Genomic DNA, 16,860 nt, shown 5'->3' with positions numbered 1-16,860 from the left:
TGGCAATTTTGACCCTAGCAAATGCCTGTCAGGGTCTTATTCCCACATGGGCGACCTTCCAGGGCCCACATGGTGACAAAAGTCAGAGGTTTCTACACACATTTCCCTCTCCTGGCATTATCACACTTCAAGGACGCATTTGAGCAGTCAAAGGCCTTTGAGGAAGGGATGAGCAGGCCAGAGAGAAGCCTAACTGGCCAAGTTTGGCTCCCAGGCCTGAGGTTGCTCTCCTCTGGTGTTTTAATGATACACATATGTTATGTACTGAATTGAATAGGATCCAAAACGCAGCAGTCTGATTGGTCCTAGAACAATAGGATTCAGAATGCAGCAGTCTGATTGGTCCGCAGGAGCCACCCAATCCAGCTCCAGGTAGAAGTGAATCCGCAACCTGATTGGCTTGCAGGAGAATCCCAGAATTAGCCAATCACGTGGGACCCATTATGTAAATAATGTATATAAAGCAGACATTCTGGGGGAACTTCCATTCCTCCTCACCACTATGAGCTGAATAAAGAGCATGAAATCCACTCTTGACTCCGAGTTATTTCACCATATTTGCAAACACAACTTTGCCCCCACTTGGTGCTCACATTTAATACATCTTAGATGTATGCCTAACCATAACACAGCGTGCAAAGGAAGCCACTGTTGCCTAGATTTAGGAATCTAAAAAGGCTTCCTTTCATATTCATTTCTCAGTTCTTAAGATAATAATCCATGTTCCAAAACAGCAACCAGTTTTCGAGAGTCAAGTTTGGCCAGCTGAAGGGGAAGTAGCCAGCCTTCATGGACAGGGAAACAGGAAACAAGCATGTAATAGGAGCACATCTTCCTGTTTCAGAAGCAGCACAGCGATTTTACAGGGTGAGTGGATATGGGGAATTTAGTCAAGTTGCTGTCAAGTCATCCCTGTATTTAAGGCACCAGTGGCCAACCATTCTGGCAAGTGGGGCATAAGCCATGCCCACAGAGCTCTACCAAAAAACACTTCCTGCCCCTTCTCCTTGCAGGGTGGCGGAGTTGACAGGAGACCTCTATCGCCCTCACAGAGTGGCAGTTCTCAGCATTCCCTGTGAAGAGGGATTGGTTCCTAAACCACTGTGGGCATTGTTGCTCTTTGAGGGGTATAAGGGTCCCCTAACAACCCTCAGCACCTTTAACAAACTTCAGACACCAGGATTCCTTGGGGAAGCCATGACTGCTTAAACAGCTATGATACTGCTTTAAATGTATAATGCAATTGGGACCCAAGATAGGGGGGGGACGACCTTGATTTTCTTTGCCTTTCAATGGGAAGCCACCTAATTTGCATGTCTTGAACCAATATGCAAACCTCATACTACTCTAAATTACTCCAACCAACCAGTGAGTACAAAATGTATCATATTAGGGGAAAGTGTGCAAAAAAACCCCACAAAACCAACCCACCCTATTTTAGTGTAAACAACATGCAAAAATGAATTTTATTATGGGAAATTACTTTCAAAGATGTGTGTGTGAGTCAAAATTGCACACAACAATATGTTTAATAGGAAAAATTCACACAAAAATGCTGATGGATTTTCAAGAGTGGTTTTTTTAAAAAGACACACAAATTGCTTCAAAAATGTGGAGGCCTGATTCTAAGACAAGAAAAACGAGACACCGAAACTGACCGACTTGTCCTTTGCTACACAGCCCATGTGCATCTCCCCAATGCTCTTAGAAGATGCCTCTAGGCCTCCAAACGCAACCAATGGCAGAGAGTAACTGCTATATGGCACACAAGCTGCCTTTCAGGAAAACTTTCCGTCCCTATTGATCAGTGGGGAGCCACTGGCCTGTCTCCAAGGAAGCTGGACAAAAAAACCACAGGCTTAGATCCCTGCAGCTGCAGCTTGGCAACAGGTCTAATGTAAGCTATGCAGGAGGAGAGTCAAAAGGCAGCAGGCAGGAGGCATTTGATCTTCCAACCGCAGGTGTTGGTAGTGATACAAGATGCACCACACACACTTCCCCAATGCCAGAGCCATCAACACACCGAGCATGGCATCCTCAACCCAAGGTTCCATATGATGTGGCAAACACCTGCCATCATGGAGAGAAGGAAACATCCCTCTAAGCTGGCCCCTAAAGCAAGGGGCTTCCTAGGTTCGGCTAGAGAAGTTTCGGGTTCCATATACATGTCACCACTAAAGCAAAAGAGAGTGTCTTCCCCCTCCATCAGGGAGTTAAATTTACACAATACACCGCTTCCAGGTGATCACACCAAAAATGTGGGTAGTTCTTTTATAGGTTGTTGTTGTTTTTAGAACAACTCTTACAAAAGAAATGGGAAACCAGTGGCCCTCCAGAGATGGTTAGACTCCAACTGCCATCAACTCGAGCCAGCATGGTCAATGGTCAGGGCATGATGGGAGTTGTAGTCCAACAACATTTGGAGGACCCCAGGTTCCCTATCTTTGCTAACTGGGAACAAATGTTTGCTTTTCTCATGTCATGAATTACAGGGCCAAGCTTGTTCAAATTCTGTAAACAACAACAACAACAAATTAGATGTATATGCTGCCTTTCATCCAAAGATCACAGTTTACAGTATAAATCAATGTATGCACCATGGAAAAGAGGGTATATTAACAGCAGCCCATTTTTTCATGGCATATAGAACACATGTAGATGGGTAAAATGCCCTGGGGAGAATTATCACATGCCAGGGTATCTCAGATTGGTTTGGCATTGGTCTGGCAAGTGGTAAGGACAACTTTTACTACATGTTGGGCACAGATGGGGGGGGGCAGGTTGGGGAAGGCTACTCTAATGTCTAACCCCTCTTTCTTCTTACTGGACTCCTGTTCCTGTTTTCTGCTAGGTGAGTGAGAATGGCAATTAAACCAACTCAAGTTCTTCAGAACCTGCAAATTCACCCCACCTATCAGAATTACTCTGAATAAATTCTAAATCCATGCAATTTGTAAAATTGCTCAGCCTTGCTGGTCTGCAGGTGCCCAATTGCAGTTGCTTTTTCAATTCTCCTGAAGTAACTTTAACTAGAATAAATGGCTGGGGAAGCGTAACAAAGTGCTGTGGGTGCCCCCCTCCCTGCCTGTGGTAGTACAGGACTTTTCAGGCTATAAAATACTGACAGCTTATAGGGCCTTTTTCCTATTTGTGTCCCGGGTGTTCTATCTATTTTGCATTTCCTGGGGTGAGTTGTTAAGGAAAAAGTGGAGGAGGAACCTGTTTGTTATTACTTCTTACTTTACTATTTAAAGACTTTCTACACTGCCTTTTTACATTGGGCACTTCCAGATAATCAGTGTTTTCAGATGGGATTCAGTCATATACCAGCAAAAATTGGTTCAACAATTATGACTGGGAGGTCTTGTACAACAAACCCACTTCCTCAAAGGCCACATTTTTTGCAATAAGGTAAATGACAGCAAAGTAAAGTGTGGAATAACATTTGCTTTGATGCAATGTTGTTTAACTTCCCCATAAGCAAATCAGAATGAATGCTCATTTAATAGCTAACATTGTCTGATCTACCTGCAAACTAATCAGGATGAATAAAAGAATAATGCGGGGGGGGGGGGGGAGAGAGAGAAAGATAAGACATACTCCCTGTAGGAGAGTACAGACCCCTCTCCTTCCCCTTCCCCCAAGTTAATGAACTCCACCTGTTCAATTATGTTTTAGGATTTTGGCCAAGATGCCCACATAATTCAGCTGAAAGGAAAGGAAAGAAATCCCTACATTCCAACCAGATTAAAGCCTGAATAAAAGGAAACCAACATGACCCCTTCTTTCCACTGAACACCAAAAAGATACCCAAAGCACTGGGCAAACCTACCGTGATCTTGCTGGCCCGATTTAGTGCCTCCACCCAGTCCTGCAGGTCCTTTTGGTCATTGGCTTGCAAAACATAGCGCTGAGACAATGCATTAATAACTGTGGACACAGAGATCAGTGTCAGTGTTTGGCATAGCACATTCTCCCCCACCCCAAATTCTGGAAATTGTAGTTAAGGCTATTGGTAAATTTAGCTCTATGAAGAGTAAACAACGGTTCCCAGGATTCTTTGGGAGATGCCATATGCTTCAATCGTATAGGCTGGATTTGACATTGAGGCTCACCTGAACAGCTCTCTCCACACCCCCCCCCCCTTTCAGATGGAGAAAACAATTCTGTTCTGGAAGGCATTTGCCCTCACAGAATCCAATCTGATCTAGTTGCTGGTCTTAGAACTTAGATTTAAATGGGTGTCTACATTAGGGAATCTAAAACCAAATGTCACTCTAAAGTTCTTGGCTTTGGTTTTTATGGCTGGGTTTCAAACCTAGCAGTTCGAAAGGACGTCAAAGTGCAAGTAGATAAATAGGTACCGCTCCGGTGGGAAGGTAAACGGCATTTCCTCTGGTTCGCCAGAAGCGGCTTAGTCATGCTGGGCACATGACCCAGAATCTGTACGCCGGCTCCCTCGACCAGTAAAGCAAGATGAGCGCCGCAACCCCAGAGTCGTCCGTGACTGGACCTAATGGTCAGGGTCCCTTTAACTTTATAAATTCTGCAAGTGGGACCTGTAACAAAATGCCACACTGTATGCTCCCCTTCTAACAGGAGATCTCTTGTTCAGGGTTCTGGCCAGCCGGCCAGACCCACTCTCCTCCAAGGTAGTATAAATGGGGAATCTGTACCCCTTGAAGTAATGTTGTGGACTACAATCTCACCAGACCCACTCAGCCAGCATGGCCAATGGCCAGAGATTATGGGTCCCTACAATTGGCAGCTGAGGCCTTGTTGGTGGTGCCACCTCTGGGGGCTGCCTGGTTTGCACTGACCTATGATGAGGCCTTTTCAATGGTGGGTCCCTGTTTGTCTGCCTTCCTTAATACTGACATTCAGGAAGCATCTACAAACATTCTTGCTTAGGCAGGCATTTGATGGCTGTTCCTGGCAAAACCAAAATCACTGGCTAAGAGAATGCTTTTAACTGTTTTTAGAATGGTTTTAATCGTGTTTAGTACTGATGTGCTTGCCTCCTTTGGGAGGAATGCCAGGCTCTAAGTGAAATCATCATCATCATCCAACAACATCTGAAGGGTCACAAATTTCCTACTTTTCTGTTAGGGTCCCAAACAGACCAATGCCTCCTCCTCCTGACCCCTCGTTTTCTGTTTTATTTTTCCAAATGACACTCAATATTCTGTGGTTTTGGAGAATACTCCATTCTCATTGGGTTGTTTTGGAATTTTAGAAGGGGTGGGATTTGTTTGTTTGTTTGTTTTGGTACTTCTGCCAGCTTCAGGATTCTCTGAGGCAGGCCAATACCATCCTCTGTATTCTGGGTGGTCTCATTTTCTCTCCATTTCCTTTGGGACCAGAGTTTGCTATTAGGGGGAGTAAGATTGATATTTCATTGAATATATTTTTATTGTTCACAACTGTGATAACTGCATTAAAAAAGCAAAATAAAAAATATGTTGTGCTGGGGAAGGTCGATGGGAAGTTGAAATGCAAGAAAACTTTTTTTTAGAGCAAATATTACTCACTGCTTGTACACAACCACATTTTGGATGGGGGTTCGGTTATAAAGACCATCATGCATTTTGCAGATGGGCAGAAGGAGTGCAGCATATGGTTCACAGAATTCAGCTCTCTAAACATTTCTGTTTTAAAGTCAGATATTAGCTCCTTAAACATCTTCTGGCTTCTATGGTTGCAAGGGTTTGCATGGACAAAATCCTCTCAAAAACCAGAGGGATAGCCAAGTCAGTTTCCCGAGGGTTGAAAGTGTGGCTGAGAAAGGAGGGAATCAAATTCACAGAATAAGCTTGTGGTGGGGTGGGAGGAATCTGAATCCACTTCAAAGGTGCATTAAGGCACTCCTTGAAATATAAACTATGGTCTGAAGCATCCTTCACTAACCTGGTGCCTTCCAGATGTTTTGGACTACAACTCCCATCAGCCTCAGCCAGCACATGCCAGCTGGGACTGATGGGGGTTGTGTTACAACACATCTGGAGGGCAGCAGGTTGACGACAGATGAGCTCTGTTCTCCTGCCTCCCCCCTTACATGTCATGCCTTACATGTCCCCCCTTACAATTTATTTATACCCCACCCATCTGGCTGTGTTTCCCCAGCCACTTTGGGAGGCTCCCAACAGAATATTAAAAATAGAATCAAACATTAAAAACTTCCCCAAACAGGGCTGCCTTCAGATGTCTTCTAAAAGTCAGTTGTTTATTTCCTTGACATCTGATGGGAGGGCGTTCCACAGGGCGGGTGCTGCTACCGAGAAGCCCCTCTGCCTGGTTCCCTGTAACCTCACTTCTTGCAGCGAGGGAACCACCAGAAGGCCCATGGAGCTGGACCTCAGTGTCCAGGCCGAATGATGGGGATGGAGACGCTCTTTTGGGTATAATGGGCTTAAATCATTAAGTTATGTTTTGGAGGTAAACTTAACCATGGATTGCTGGTTCAAATGTAATGGCAAATTATGCTTTGATGAAAACAGGAAGTGACAAAAGTCTGAATGCAGCCCAACATTCAGCCAACGCCATCTAACTGGCATAGTGTTAGCTTTCCTCTGCAACCACGAAATGAAATTAGAGCCCTTTTGGGGAGACTTGAACTAAATAACCATATTACAGAATCACTGGTGTCCATCTTCTCTTTGATGGACAACTTATGCATCAGCGTCCCCTAATTGATGGCTGAAAGTGACATTGAGTGATGACTTGTGTACATAAACATAAGTCGTAAAGGTTAAAAAGCCACAGGTAACATTAAGTGTTGCAAGTGCAGCTGCTTGTTTTCAAGTGTACTGTGCTTTGAAGACTTACATGCATGTGTGAACCAGCCCTTTCCCTTCCCCACTTCCCTGGAATGCCTTCTACTTACCAAAGCAGAGGGGTGTTTTTGGCTTTTGTTTGGGGGGAGCCACACTGACCTGCAAGGAAAAAGGGAGGTGAGACAGCTGATTACACAGCCCTGAGTAATTTTGTCCTACTTATTGGGTAAGTTGCAAAGGTTTTTTCCAGGGTGCCTTTAGCATAGCAGGCAAACACTCAGCATCCTAAACCTTTCTCAGCACAGTTAAGGCAGGCAGGATTGAGCATGTGAAGCCTTTCCTACCATGCAGCATTTAAAGGGGGGGGGGGAATCTTTTGCAAGGCCAAGGGCCACATTCCCTTGCAGACAAATCTTTGGTGGCTGCATGCTGATGGTGGGCATGGCCAGAGGCAAAACTGGGTGGGTCAACAGCTGTGACTTTTTCCTTTGCATAGCAGGCTAAATTCCAGCCCTATCAAAAACAGAGGTTCCTCTGCATCCCCCATCCAGGCAAGGGGCAGCCTTTGTCACAGGTCCAGGATACTTAACCAGGGGCGTCTTGCCCATAGAGGCAAGTGGCGTGGGGCGCTAGGGCGCCAAGTTCTGGAGGGTGCCAGGGAAGAGGCAGAGGATGGGCGCGGCGCCTCCCAGCATCCGCTTGCCGCCCTCGCCCGCCTTGCTGAAACAGCAGCACACCCGGAGCCTTCACCTCTTCCCTGCCAGAGGAGCCGCCCTGCAGCCGCTGCCCACCTCCTCCAGCCCCACAAAGCTGCTGGCAGCGCCGTAAAAAGGTTGGCAACTCTGGGAAACGGGGGTGGGGGTGGCTGCCGGAGGATCTTTGCAGCACGACACCGGATATACTTAAGACGGCCCTGTACTTAAGTGAGTGTTCACTGACAGCAACACACGGCTCTGCAGCCAAAGGACCAGAACAGGAATGAATGGGGAAGACTGCGCCCCTCCTGATGTAGGGCAACAACTGCCATAATCCCTGAGCACCGGCCATGCTGGCGGGGGCTGTGGGGAGTTAGGCTCCAACAACAGTTGGAGGGTCACAATTGCCCCCGCCCGTGGACTAGAAACTTGGCTGTTAATAAGTGGGTAAAGCTAACATTTTAGAAATGGAACACTTTCCAATTGGCCCCCTGACCCCTGGGTTGCTCTCTGCCCCAGCAGCAGCATCATAGTTCTGCCTTCTTCCTCCACATTAGGCAAAGGCTTCCTCTTTCCCCTGAGAAATTATACTTTCCTCAACTGAGGATTTGTGAATCACTGGCTTATGCTGGGCAATGAGAAACAGGTTTGTCCCCAGTGGAAGTGGTGGCATTGGACTTCCGGGTCAGCGCCATCGTTAATGGCGGATTCCCTCTGAGTCTCGGAGGGACCAGCTCCGCGGGATTGGGTCTTACCGCTGCGGCAAAGCGGGGGCCCTTTAAAAATCACAGGCGGGGGAAGCCTGTGAACGTGGGGACTCGGCGGGCACCTTTTGGGCCCCCCCAAGTTGCGAAGGGGCCCTTTTAAGGGCTCCGGAGCGGGACGGGGTGAGCGGCGCGGTGCTGAGAGTCGACTGCTTCTTCCGCGGAGTGAAGCCGCACAGCCGTTATCAGAGAGCGCTGACTTTTTCCTGTGACAATTGGACTTTGAAAGCAACTACCCGTGAGTAGGATTAAACTGGATTTAAAAGGAGAAAAAACAAGTTAATTCGACACCGAAGCGGGAAGGTATAAACAGGAAGTCTGCTTTCCTTTCTTGTAAATAGATCAAAGCAAAGAGACTGTAAAGCGGAAACTCGGAAAGACGTTTGGAAAAAGACTTAAATCTTAACATCTGGAAAGCGGTCTCCCCTCCGGATTGCAGGAGAGTAGGGGGGAAGGTTTGAACTGTACTTATCTGCAAAAAAAAAAGGGGGAAAAGGAAGCTAAAATCCGCTCCCTAAAACCTGGGAACGGACTGCCCCTAGATAAAGAACGTCGTTCAGTGGAAAGCCTATCGGTAAGCAGTAGACTTTTGACAGCTAACTCTGCAAAAGAGATACAGTGTTTCTGGACCTCTCCTGGTTCTAAAGTAACTGTTTAAGTGCAACTGAAACTGTTGTTTTTAGATGAATTGGGGGACTTATAAGGACTATTTTCATTTTTAAAAGTTGCAAGCTTTGGCGGTTACTGTGTCCCCCTAGAGGAGGTTTGACATTGCTACAATAACAACTGGGTCAGAGGAAAATTCCATTCCAAAACAACCTTTCAACTGTGGGATCGACCTTGAATTTTCATGAGAGTGTTATGGCAGATGGGAGAGGAAAGTTAGAGCTGGCGCAGGAAAAAACAACCAGGTCTGGCAGACCCTATCGGACAGATACTGCGCAGCAGCGAAGGGCTTCAACATCTGGAGCATCTGGAACATCAGGGGCTGCCCTTCCACAGGTCAAACCAAAAGCTATGTCGTCTGAAGACGTTTTGGCACATGCACTTGGAAAAATTAATGAATCTTTGGAAAATTTAGCTAAGCAGGTAGCCGAGACAAATAAACAAGTAGCTGAAGCATCAGTTAAAATTGACCTGAATACTACAAGCATTAATAATTTGGGACAGAAGGTGAATACCAATACAGAGTCTATTGAAAAATTATTACAGGAATCTGCTTCGACCCGAAAGATAGCTGAAGAAGCAAAAGATATAGCAACTGCTACTCAAGAGACGATACCACCGGTATATAAGCAATTGGAGGACCACGGTTTGACATTGTCTATGATTGAATTGAAAGAGAAACAAAGAAATCTAAGAATCAGGGCTGTACCAGAACGTGAGAAAGACAATTTGGCTGAATTCCTTACACAGGAATTCACAGATTTTTGGCAACAGGACTTGGGGAAGGAAGAATTTAAGATAGTGAATGCATTTAGACTTGGAAGAGGACAAAGGAGGAACAAGGCTAGGGACTGCTTGATTACTCTTCGAACAAAAGAGGAGAGAGACAAAATTTTGAATCTGCACTATCAAAAGACTTTGGAAATTTACGACTCAAGTGTGGAGATATTTAAGGACATTCCAAAACATCTTTTGGACTTAAGGTTTAACTACGGAGACCTAGTAGCCCTGTTGAGAAGAAATAGAATCCTCTTTAGGTGGGAATTTCCTCAAGGCTTATCCTTTAAATACGAAGGAAGAAAGATAAAAATAAGATCAGTTAACGATAAAGATAGGTTTCTGAAAGATCACGAAGAAGACCTACAGAAAGAAGCGGAATCCGGAGAAGAGCCAAAAACACTGGAAAAAGGAATACTGGACATAGCAAACTTATCTTTTGGATTGCACGGCCCAGAGAAAGAGACACCATCGACAGAACAAGAACAGACACTTGGCGCAGTTGGAGGTAAAGCGAAGTAACCCCATCATGGCTCTGCAACTGTTAAGTTGGAATTGTAATGGATTGAACTCTCCTCAAAAGAGAAAAAGTGTTTTTCATTTACTAAAAAAGGAACAATTGGACTTGATTTGCTTACAAGAAACACATGTAACAAGGTTACACAGGAAATTACTGATTAATAAAAGATTGGGACAGGAGTTTATCTCATCTGACAAAGTTAAAAAAAGAGGAGTTGTGATATATGCAAAGGAGAGACTATCACCGAAATTAATTTTTAAAGATGAACAAGGCAGATTTTTGGCAATTGAAATTCAAGTTCAAGGAGAGAAATTTTTGATCGTAGGAATTTATGCACCGAATGAGGGGAAATCTGAATTCTTTAAAAAGTTGCATGAGACTTTATTGGACTATTTGGATTACAATCTGATTCTGATGGGGGATATGAATGGAGTAGTATCTACAAACATGGACAAGGCACAAAGACAGGTAGTTACCAAGGATGGTAGACTACCGAAAACATTTTTTGAGATGACAGACAATATGGACTTAGTGGACATTTGGAGAGTAAAGAACCCCCTGGGAAGAGAGGGTACTTTCTTTTCTGAAGCCATGATGACATGGACTAGAATTGATCAAATATGGGTAACTAGAGGAATGGCACCAAAGATAAAGAAAGTGGAAATCTGCCCAAAAACCTGCTCCGACCATAACGCTGTAAGGATGGAGATGAAACAAATATCAACTGGCTCCTTCAGATGGAGGATGAATGACACCTTATTTAGAGATGAAGAAGTCTATAAAAAGGCCCAAAAAACTTTGAGAGATTATTTTGAAATAAATATGAACACCAATGTAGAAAAAAAGAGTAATCTGGGACGCAAGTAAAGCTGTTATGAGAGGGTTTCTGATACAACAGAATGCAATAAAGAAGAGAAGTCAAAATGAGAAGAAAGATAAAATTTTGGAGAAAATAAAAGAAAGTGAGAAGAAACTGAGAGCAAAACCAAAGTCGCAGGAGATTTTGAGAGAAATAAAATTATATCAAGTACAATATATGGAAATGATGAATCAGGAAATAGAATTGAAAATTAAACAAATGAGACAAAAAACATTTGAATCAGCTAATAAATGTGGGAAATTGCTGGCCTGGCAAATGAAAAAAAGACAAAAATTAAATACTATCACAAACTTAGAAGTGGAAGGAAAGAATATACATAACCCAATTGAGATTAGAAACTGTTTCCAGAGGTATTTTAAACAATTATACACACAAGGGCCACAGAAAGAAATGGACATAGACAAATTTTTGAAGACAAATGGACTACAAAAAATCTCCCAAGAAAGCAAATTAATGTTGAACTATAAAATATCTGAACAGGAAGTAGAAGGTGCCATTCAAAATATGCAATTGGGCAAATCTCCAGGACCGGATGGGCTGACTTCTAGATATTATAGATCTTTGAAAGAGTGGCTATTACAACCTTTGAAGGAAGTCTGTAATGAAATATTGGAAGGGAAAAGGGCACCAGAGTCGTGGAAAGAGGCGTACATTACACTTATACCGAAAACAGAGACTGAAAAGACTCAGCTTAAGAACTACCGCCCTATATCGTTACTTAATGTGGATTACAAAATTTTTGCAGACATTTTGGCCAAGAGATTGAAAAAAGTATTGATGGAAGAGATCCATAAAGACCAAGCGGGCTTTCTCCCAGGAAGACACTTGTCTGATAATTTGAGAAATATAATTGATATTTTGGAAAAACTAGAAGTGAATATAAATACTAAAGCAGTTCTGATATTTGTGGACGCAGAGAAAGCCTTTGACAACATCTCTTGGAGCTTCATGAAGAAGAACCTACAGGGGATGGGGGTAGGCCAAGGTTTTGAAAATGGTATAGGTGCAATATACTCTGAACAAAAGGCTAAACTAATTGTAAATAATGTGGTGACGGAAGAATTTAAGATAGAAAAAGGGACACGACAGGGGTGCCCAATCTCCCCACTGCTTTTTATATCGGTCCTGGAGGTTCTGCTGAATATGATTAGAAGGGACCGGTTGGTTAAAGGTATACAGGTCGGAGCCAAACAGTACAAACTGAGAGCATTTGCAGATGACTTAGTATTGACGTTACAGGAGCCAGAATCTAGTACTAAAAGGGTTTTAGAACTAATTCAAGAATTTGGTCAACTGGCAGGATTTAAACTGAACAAGTTAAAAACTAAGGTTTTAGAGAAAAATTTAACACTGATTGAAAGAGAGAGGTTTCAGAATGAGACAGGCCTGACTGTGGTTAAGAAAGTGAAATACCTGGGGATTAACATGACAGCCAAAAATGGGAACTTATTTAAAGATAATTATGAAAAATGTTGGACGGAAGTGAAAAAAGATTTAGAAATCTGGTCAAATTTGAAGCTTTCACTGTTGGGTCGTATTGCTGTGATAAAAATGAATGTATTGCCTAGAATGCTGTTTTTGTTTCAAACATTGCAAATTGTGGACAAGATGGACTGTTTCAAGAAGTGGCAGAGAGATATTTCTAGATTTGTCTGGCAGGGCAAGAAGCCCAGAATAAAATTTAAGATATTAACTGATGCAAAGGAAAGGGGTGGATTTGCCCTGCCAGACTTTAAACTTTACTATGAATCAGCAGCTTTTTGCTGGTTGAAAGAATGGCTACTTCTTGAAAACACAGACATTTTGGACTTAGAAGGTTTTAACAATGTATTTGGATGGCATGCATATCTGTGGTATGACAAGGTCAAAGCGCATAAAGCATTTAAAAACCATATTGTCAGGAAAGCACTGTTTAATGTTTGGATAAGATATAAGGATTTGTTGGAAAACAAAACCCCAAGGTGGCTGTCACCGATGGAAGCGAAAGCTCTGAAAAGGCTCAATATGGAGGCCAATTGGCCGAAATATTGGGAAATTTTGGAACAAGATGGAGATAGACTGAAACTGCAGAGTTTTGAGAAACTAAAAAATAAAGTGTGAGACTGGCTTCATTATTATCAGATAATGGAGGCATATAATTTGGACAAGAAAATTGGCTTCCAGGTGGAAAAATCAAAATTAGAAACAGAACTGTTAGAACCCAAAACTAAGAATTTGTCAAGAATGTATAACATGCTGTTGAAATGGAATACTCAGGATGAAACGGTGAAATCTGCTCTGATTAAATGGGCACAAGATGTTGGACATAATATTATGTTTGCTGACTGGGAACAGCTATGGACCACAGGTATGAAGTTTACGGCATGTAATGTCCTAAGAGAGAATATTATGAAAATGATATACAGGTGGTACATGACCCCAGTCAAGCTTGCAAAAATCTATCATTTGCCCGACAATAAATGCTGGAAATGTAAAGAAACTGAAGGTACATTCTTTCACCTTTGGTGGACGTGCCCAAGGATTAAGGCCTTCTGGGAAATGATATATAATGAACTGAAAAAGGTATTTAAACATACCTTCTTGAAGAAACCAGAGGCCTTTCTCCTAGGCATAGTTGGCCAATTGGTGCCAAAGAAGGACAGAACTTTTTTTATGTATGCCACAACAGCAGAAAGAATACTCATTGAAAAGTATTGGAAGACACAAGATTTACCCACTGTGGAAGAATGGCAGATGAAGCTGATGGACTATATGGAACTGGCAGAAATGACTGGCAGAATCCGAGACCAGGGAGAAGAGTCGGTGGAAGAAGTTTGGAAGAAATTCAAAGATTATCTACAGAAATATTGTAAAATTAATGAATGTTAGAATGATGTTTGATAGTAATTAAGTGGTTTCCAGCTGTAATGTTTTAAGGGAATATGAAAAAAGGGTTATAAATAGGTAAAAATTTAATATTATTACTTTTAAAGGATTTGCTGAACCAACAGATTGAAGTGGAATACAAAAAAGAGAGGTATGAGGAGGTCCGGGAAATAAGTCAAAGGAAAATAATTAACCGAAAATCTGTGTGTTTTTAACTATTTTTATTTTGTATTTTTTTCTTTTTTTTTCTTTTTTCATTCTTATTGTAATATTTTAAAAAATCTTAATAAATATCTTATATAAAAAAAAAGGAAGTGGTGGCATTTTGTGTCCAGCTATGGATACGATGCTATTGCAGCTGAATGCCTACTCAGCAGCACTGGGGCATGCAAACCAATATAAAGAATGCAGGAATGGTGCCATCCTTGACCAGGGATCTGAAAATAGCCCATCCAACCAAACCAAATCCAACCAGATTTTGCCTATGCTGTCACAAGCTCAAATGGTTATAAGAGTAAGTGCACCCATAGTTATAAGCACAGAACTGGTGGGCTTAAAACAATAGCAACAAAACATTGAGGGCTAGAAGAGTAGGGAGGAGCAACAGGCTCTGCCAGGTTCCTGCCAATCGTATCTCCACCTTGTTCTTACCTTCGAGATGTAGGTCAGCTGCAAAGATCCCACTGCTTTGGCCCCCACAGCCAAGTTCTGAAATGGGTTAAGAAGTCAATCAGTCAAGTGGCAATGAACAACCAAACCCTCAGATTGCTTATTTAGAATTAGAGATGACCAATGGCAAGGATGCTAAAACTGAGCAACTGGAGCAGCCTTCTTCAAGCAGCCTAGCGTCCTCTAAACCCCTAACCCCTGGCCATGCTGGCTGGGGCTGATGAGAGATAGAGACAACTGGAAGGCACCATGTTGGAGAAGGCAGCTGTGGAGGATCTGGCCCACTGCCTGCCTGCCCTGGAGTATGGCTGCCCAAATCTCTTTTCTGATGAGAGCAGCTTTTGCATCTCATTTGGAAACCAAGGACCCAGAGTCTGGAGAAACAATGGGGAGGCACATAATGCCAGATGCTTGAAGTCCAGTGTGAAGTTTCCACAGTCTGTGTTGATTTGGGGAGCCATGTCATCAGCTGGTGTTGGTCCACTGTGCTTCATTAAGTCCAGGGTCAACACAGCCGTCTACCAGGAGATTTTGGAGTGCAGACAAGCTTTATGGGGATGCTGACTTCATTTTCCAGCAGGATTTTGGCACCTGCCCACACTGCCAAAAGTACCAAAACCTGGTTCAATGCCCATGGGATTACTGTGCTTGATTGGCCAGCAAACTCACCTGACCTGAACCCCATAGAGAATCTATGGGGCATTGCCAAGAGAAAGATGAGAGACATGAGACCGAGCAATGCAGAAGAGCTGAAGGCTGCTACTGAAGCATCCTGGTCTTCCATAACACCTCAGCAGTGCCACAGGCTGATAGCATCCATGCCACGCCGCATTGAGGGAGTAATTGATGCAAAAGGGGCCCAAACCAAGTACTGAATACATATGCATGCTTCTACTTCTCAGAGGTCCAATATTGCTCTATTTGCAATCCTTGTTTTGATGATTTCATTTAATATTCTAATTTTCTGAGATTGTTAATTTGGGGTTTTCATCAGCTGTACGCCATGATCATCACAATTATAGCAAATAAAGGCTTGACATAGCTCGCTTTGCATGTCATGAGTCTATCTCATGTATTAGTTTCACCTTTTAAGTTGAATTACTGAAATAAATGAACTTTTCCATGATATTCTAATTTTCCGAGTTTCACCTGTATTTGTGCACCTGGTTCTTCCTGCCTAAGTGCAGAACCTTACATTTGTCCCTACTGAGATTATTTTTATTAGCCTGGGCCCAGTTCTCCAATCTGTTAATGTCATTTTGAATTCTGATTCTGTTTTTTGCAGCATTAGCTACCCCTCCCAGTTTGGTGTCATCTGTAAATTTGCTGAGCATCAGGCCAAGAGAAAATACCTGGCCAAGCATCACACATTATGTTTCATGGCTGAACAGAGCCCATGAGGACAATCCCATCAACTGTTCATGGACAACTGTTCTTGTCTAAATCTTCTGCCCACGTGTGTTATAGCACACTGAGCCCTTGTTCTACTGTTCCTTTTAAAATACTAAATGGATAGATACTGAATAAAATCTGTGGTAGTTACTTCAAATGGATGAGTGCAAAGGAAGGGGTGCAGATCCCATACCAGCTTCTAAACTGACTGTGTTCAGTTCTCAGCTTGCAAAGTCCAGTTGTCCAGGGGGGTTTCCCAGACAAGACTTTTTGTTGTGGCTTCCTTGCAAAGATGCTCAGACAGTTCAAGGCATGATATGAGTCACAGCAAACCGCTGGGTCAGATTTCCTCTTTGAGCTCATGAAGCTGAGCTTCACAAGAGCTGCTGTGTGTGAGTGTCTATTTTGATGTCTGGTGGCAGCATCCAGACTTGAGATCCTGTTTGCAGGGTTCTGTCTGGTGTTCTGGAGTGTGAGACAGGAGCTAGGTCTGAGTTACCATAGAAGGTAAGTGCTGTGGCCTTAGGAGAACGGAAAGGAGCAGAGGTGCAAAACATCAACTATGCTGACTGACAGCTTGAACTGAGCCTTTGGATTGGCCAGCCCTGCTATAAATATGAGAAGCCTGGCTTTCTGCCCCCGCCCCATCAACAGAGAAACATTTCCCTGCTGCCCAAGCAACTGCTCTAGCATAGGACCCTCTTTGCAGCTATAGCAATGGACAGCAGGGCTGGCATTAAGCGGTGGCATGGTCAGGCATCTGCCAGGAGCCCACACTGCAAAAGGGAGCCACCAGGACCTGCTGCAATGGGGACATGCTCATAAAACTAGAACACATGGACTTCCAATGAAGCTGAAC

The 16,860-nt window shown here is 43.4% G+C and overlaps 2 protein-coding genes across 2 annotated transcripts in view; one reads left to right on the top strand and one right to left on the bottom strand.

Annotated features, from left to right (window-relative positions):
* The window catches only part of LOC308464206 (craniofacial development protein 2-like), a gene marked incomplete at its 3' end in the record, with an annotated part of 461,435 nt that overhangs the window by 155,625 nt on the left and 288,950 nt on the right, over positions 1–16,860 (top strand). The window lies entirely within an intron of this gene.
* The window catches only part of PLEKHA2 (pleckstrin homology domain containing A2), a 92,730-nt gene that overhangs the window by 39,159 nt on the left and 36,711 nt on the right, over positions 1–16,860 (bottom strand). Inside the window, exons 3-5 of the mRNA XM_080982539.1 lie at positions 14,592–14,648; positions 6,884–6,932; positions 3,833–3,930 (exon numbers count right to left, since the gene is read on the bottom strand). Of these exons, the coding sequence (XP_080838665.1) occupies positions 3,833–3,930; positions 6,884–6,932; positions 14,592–14,648 (204 nt within the window). The remainder of the gene's footprint in view (positions 1–3,832; positions 3,931–6,883; positions 6,933–14,591; positions 14,649–16,860) is intronic.

The sequence above is a fragment of the Podarcis pityusensis genome, assembly GCF_964106645.2.
Source record: "Podarcis pityusensis genome assembly, chromosome: 15".
Classification (NCBI taxonomy): Eukaryota; Metazoa; Chordata; class Lepidosauria; order Squamata; family Lacertidae; genus Podarcis; species Podarcis pityusensis.
This window is presented reverse-complemented; position numbering and strand designations above follow the sequence as displayed.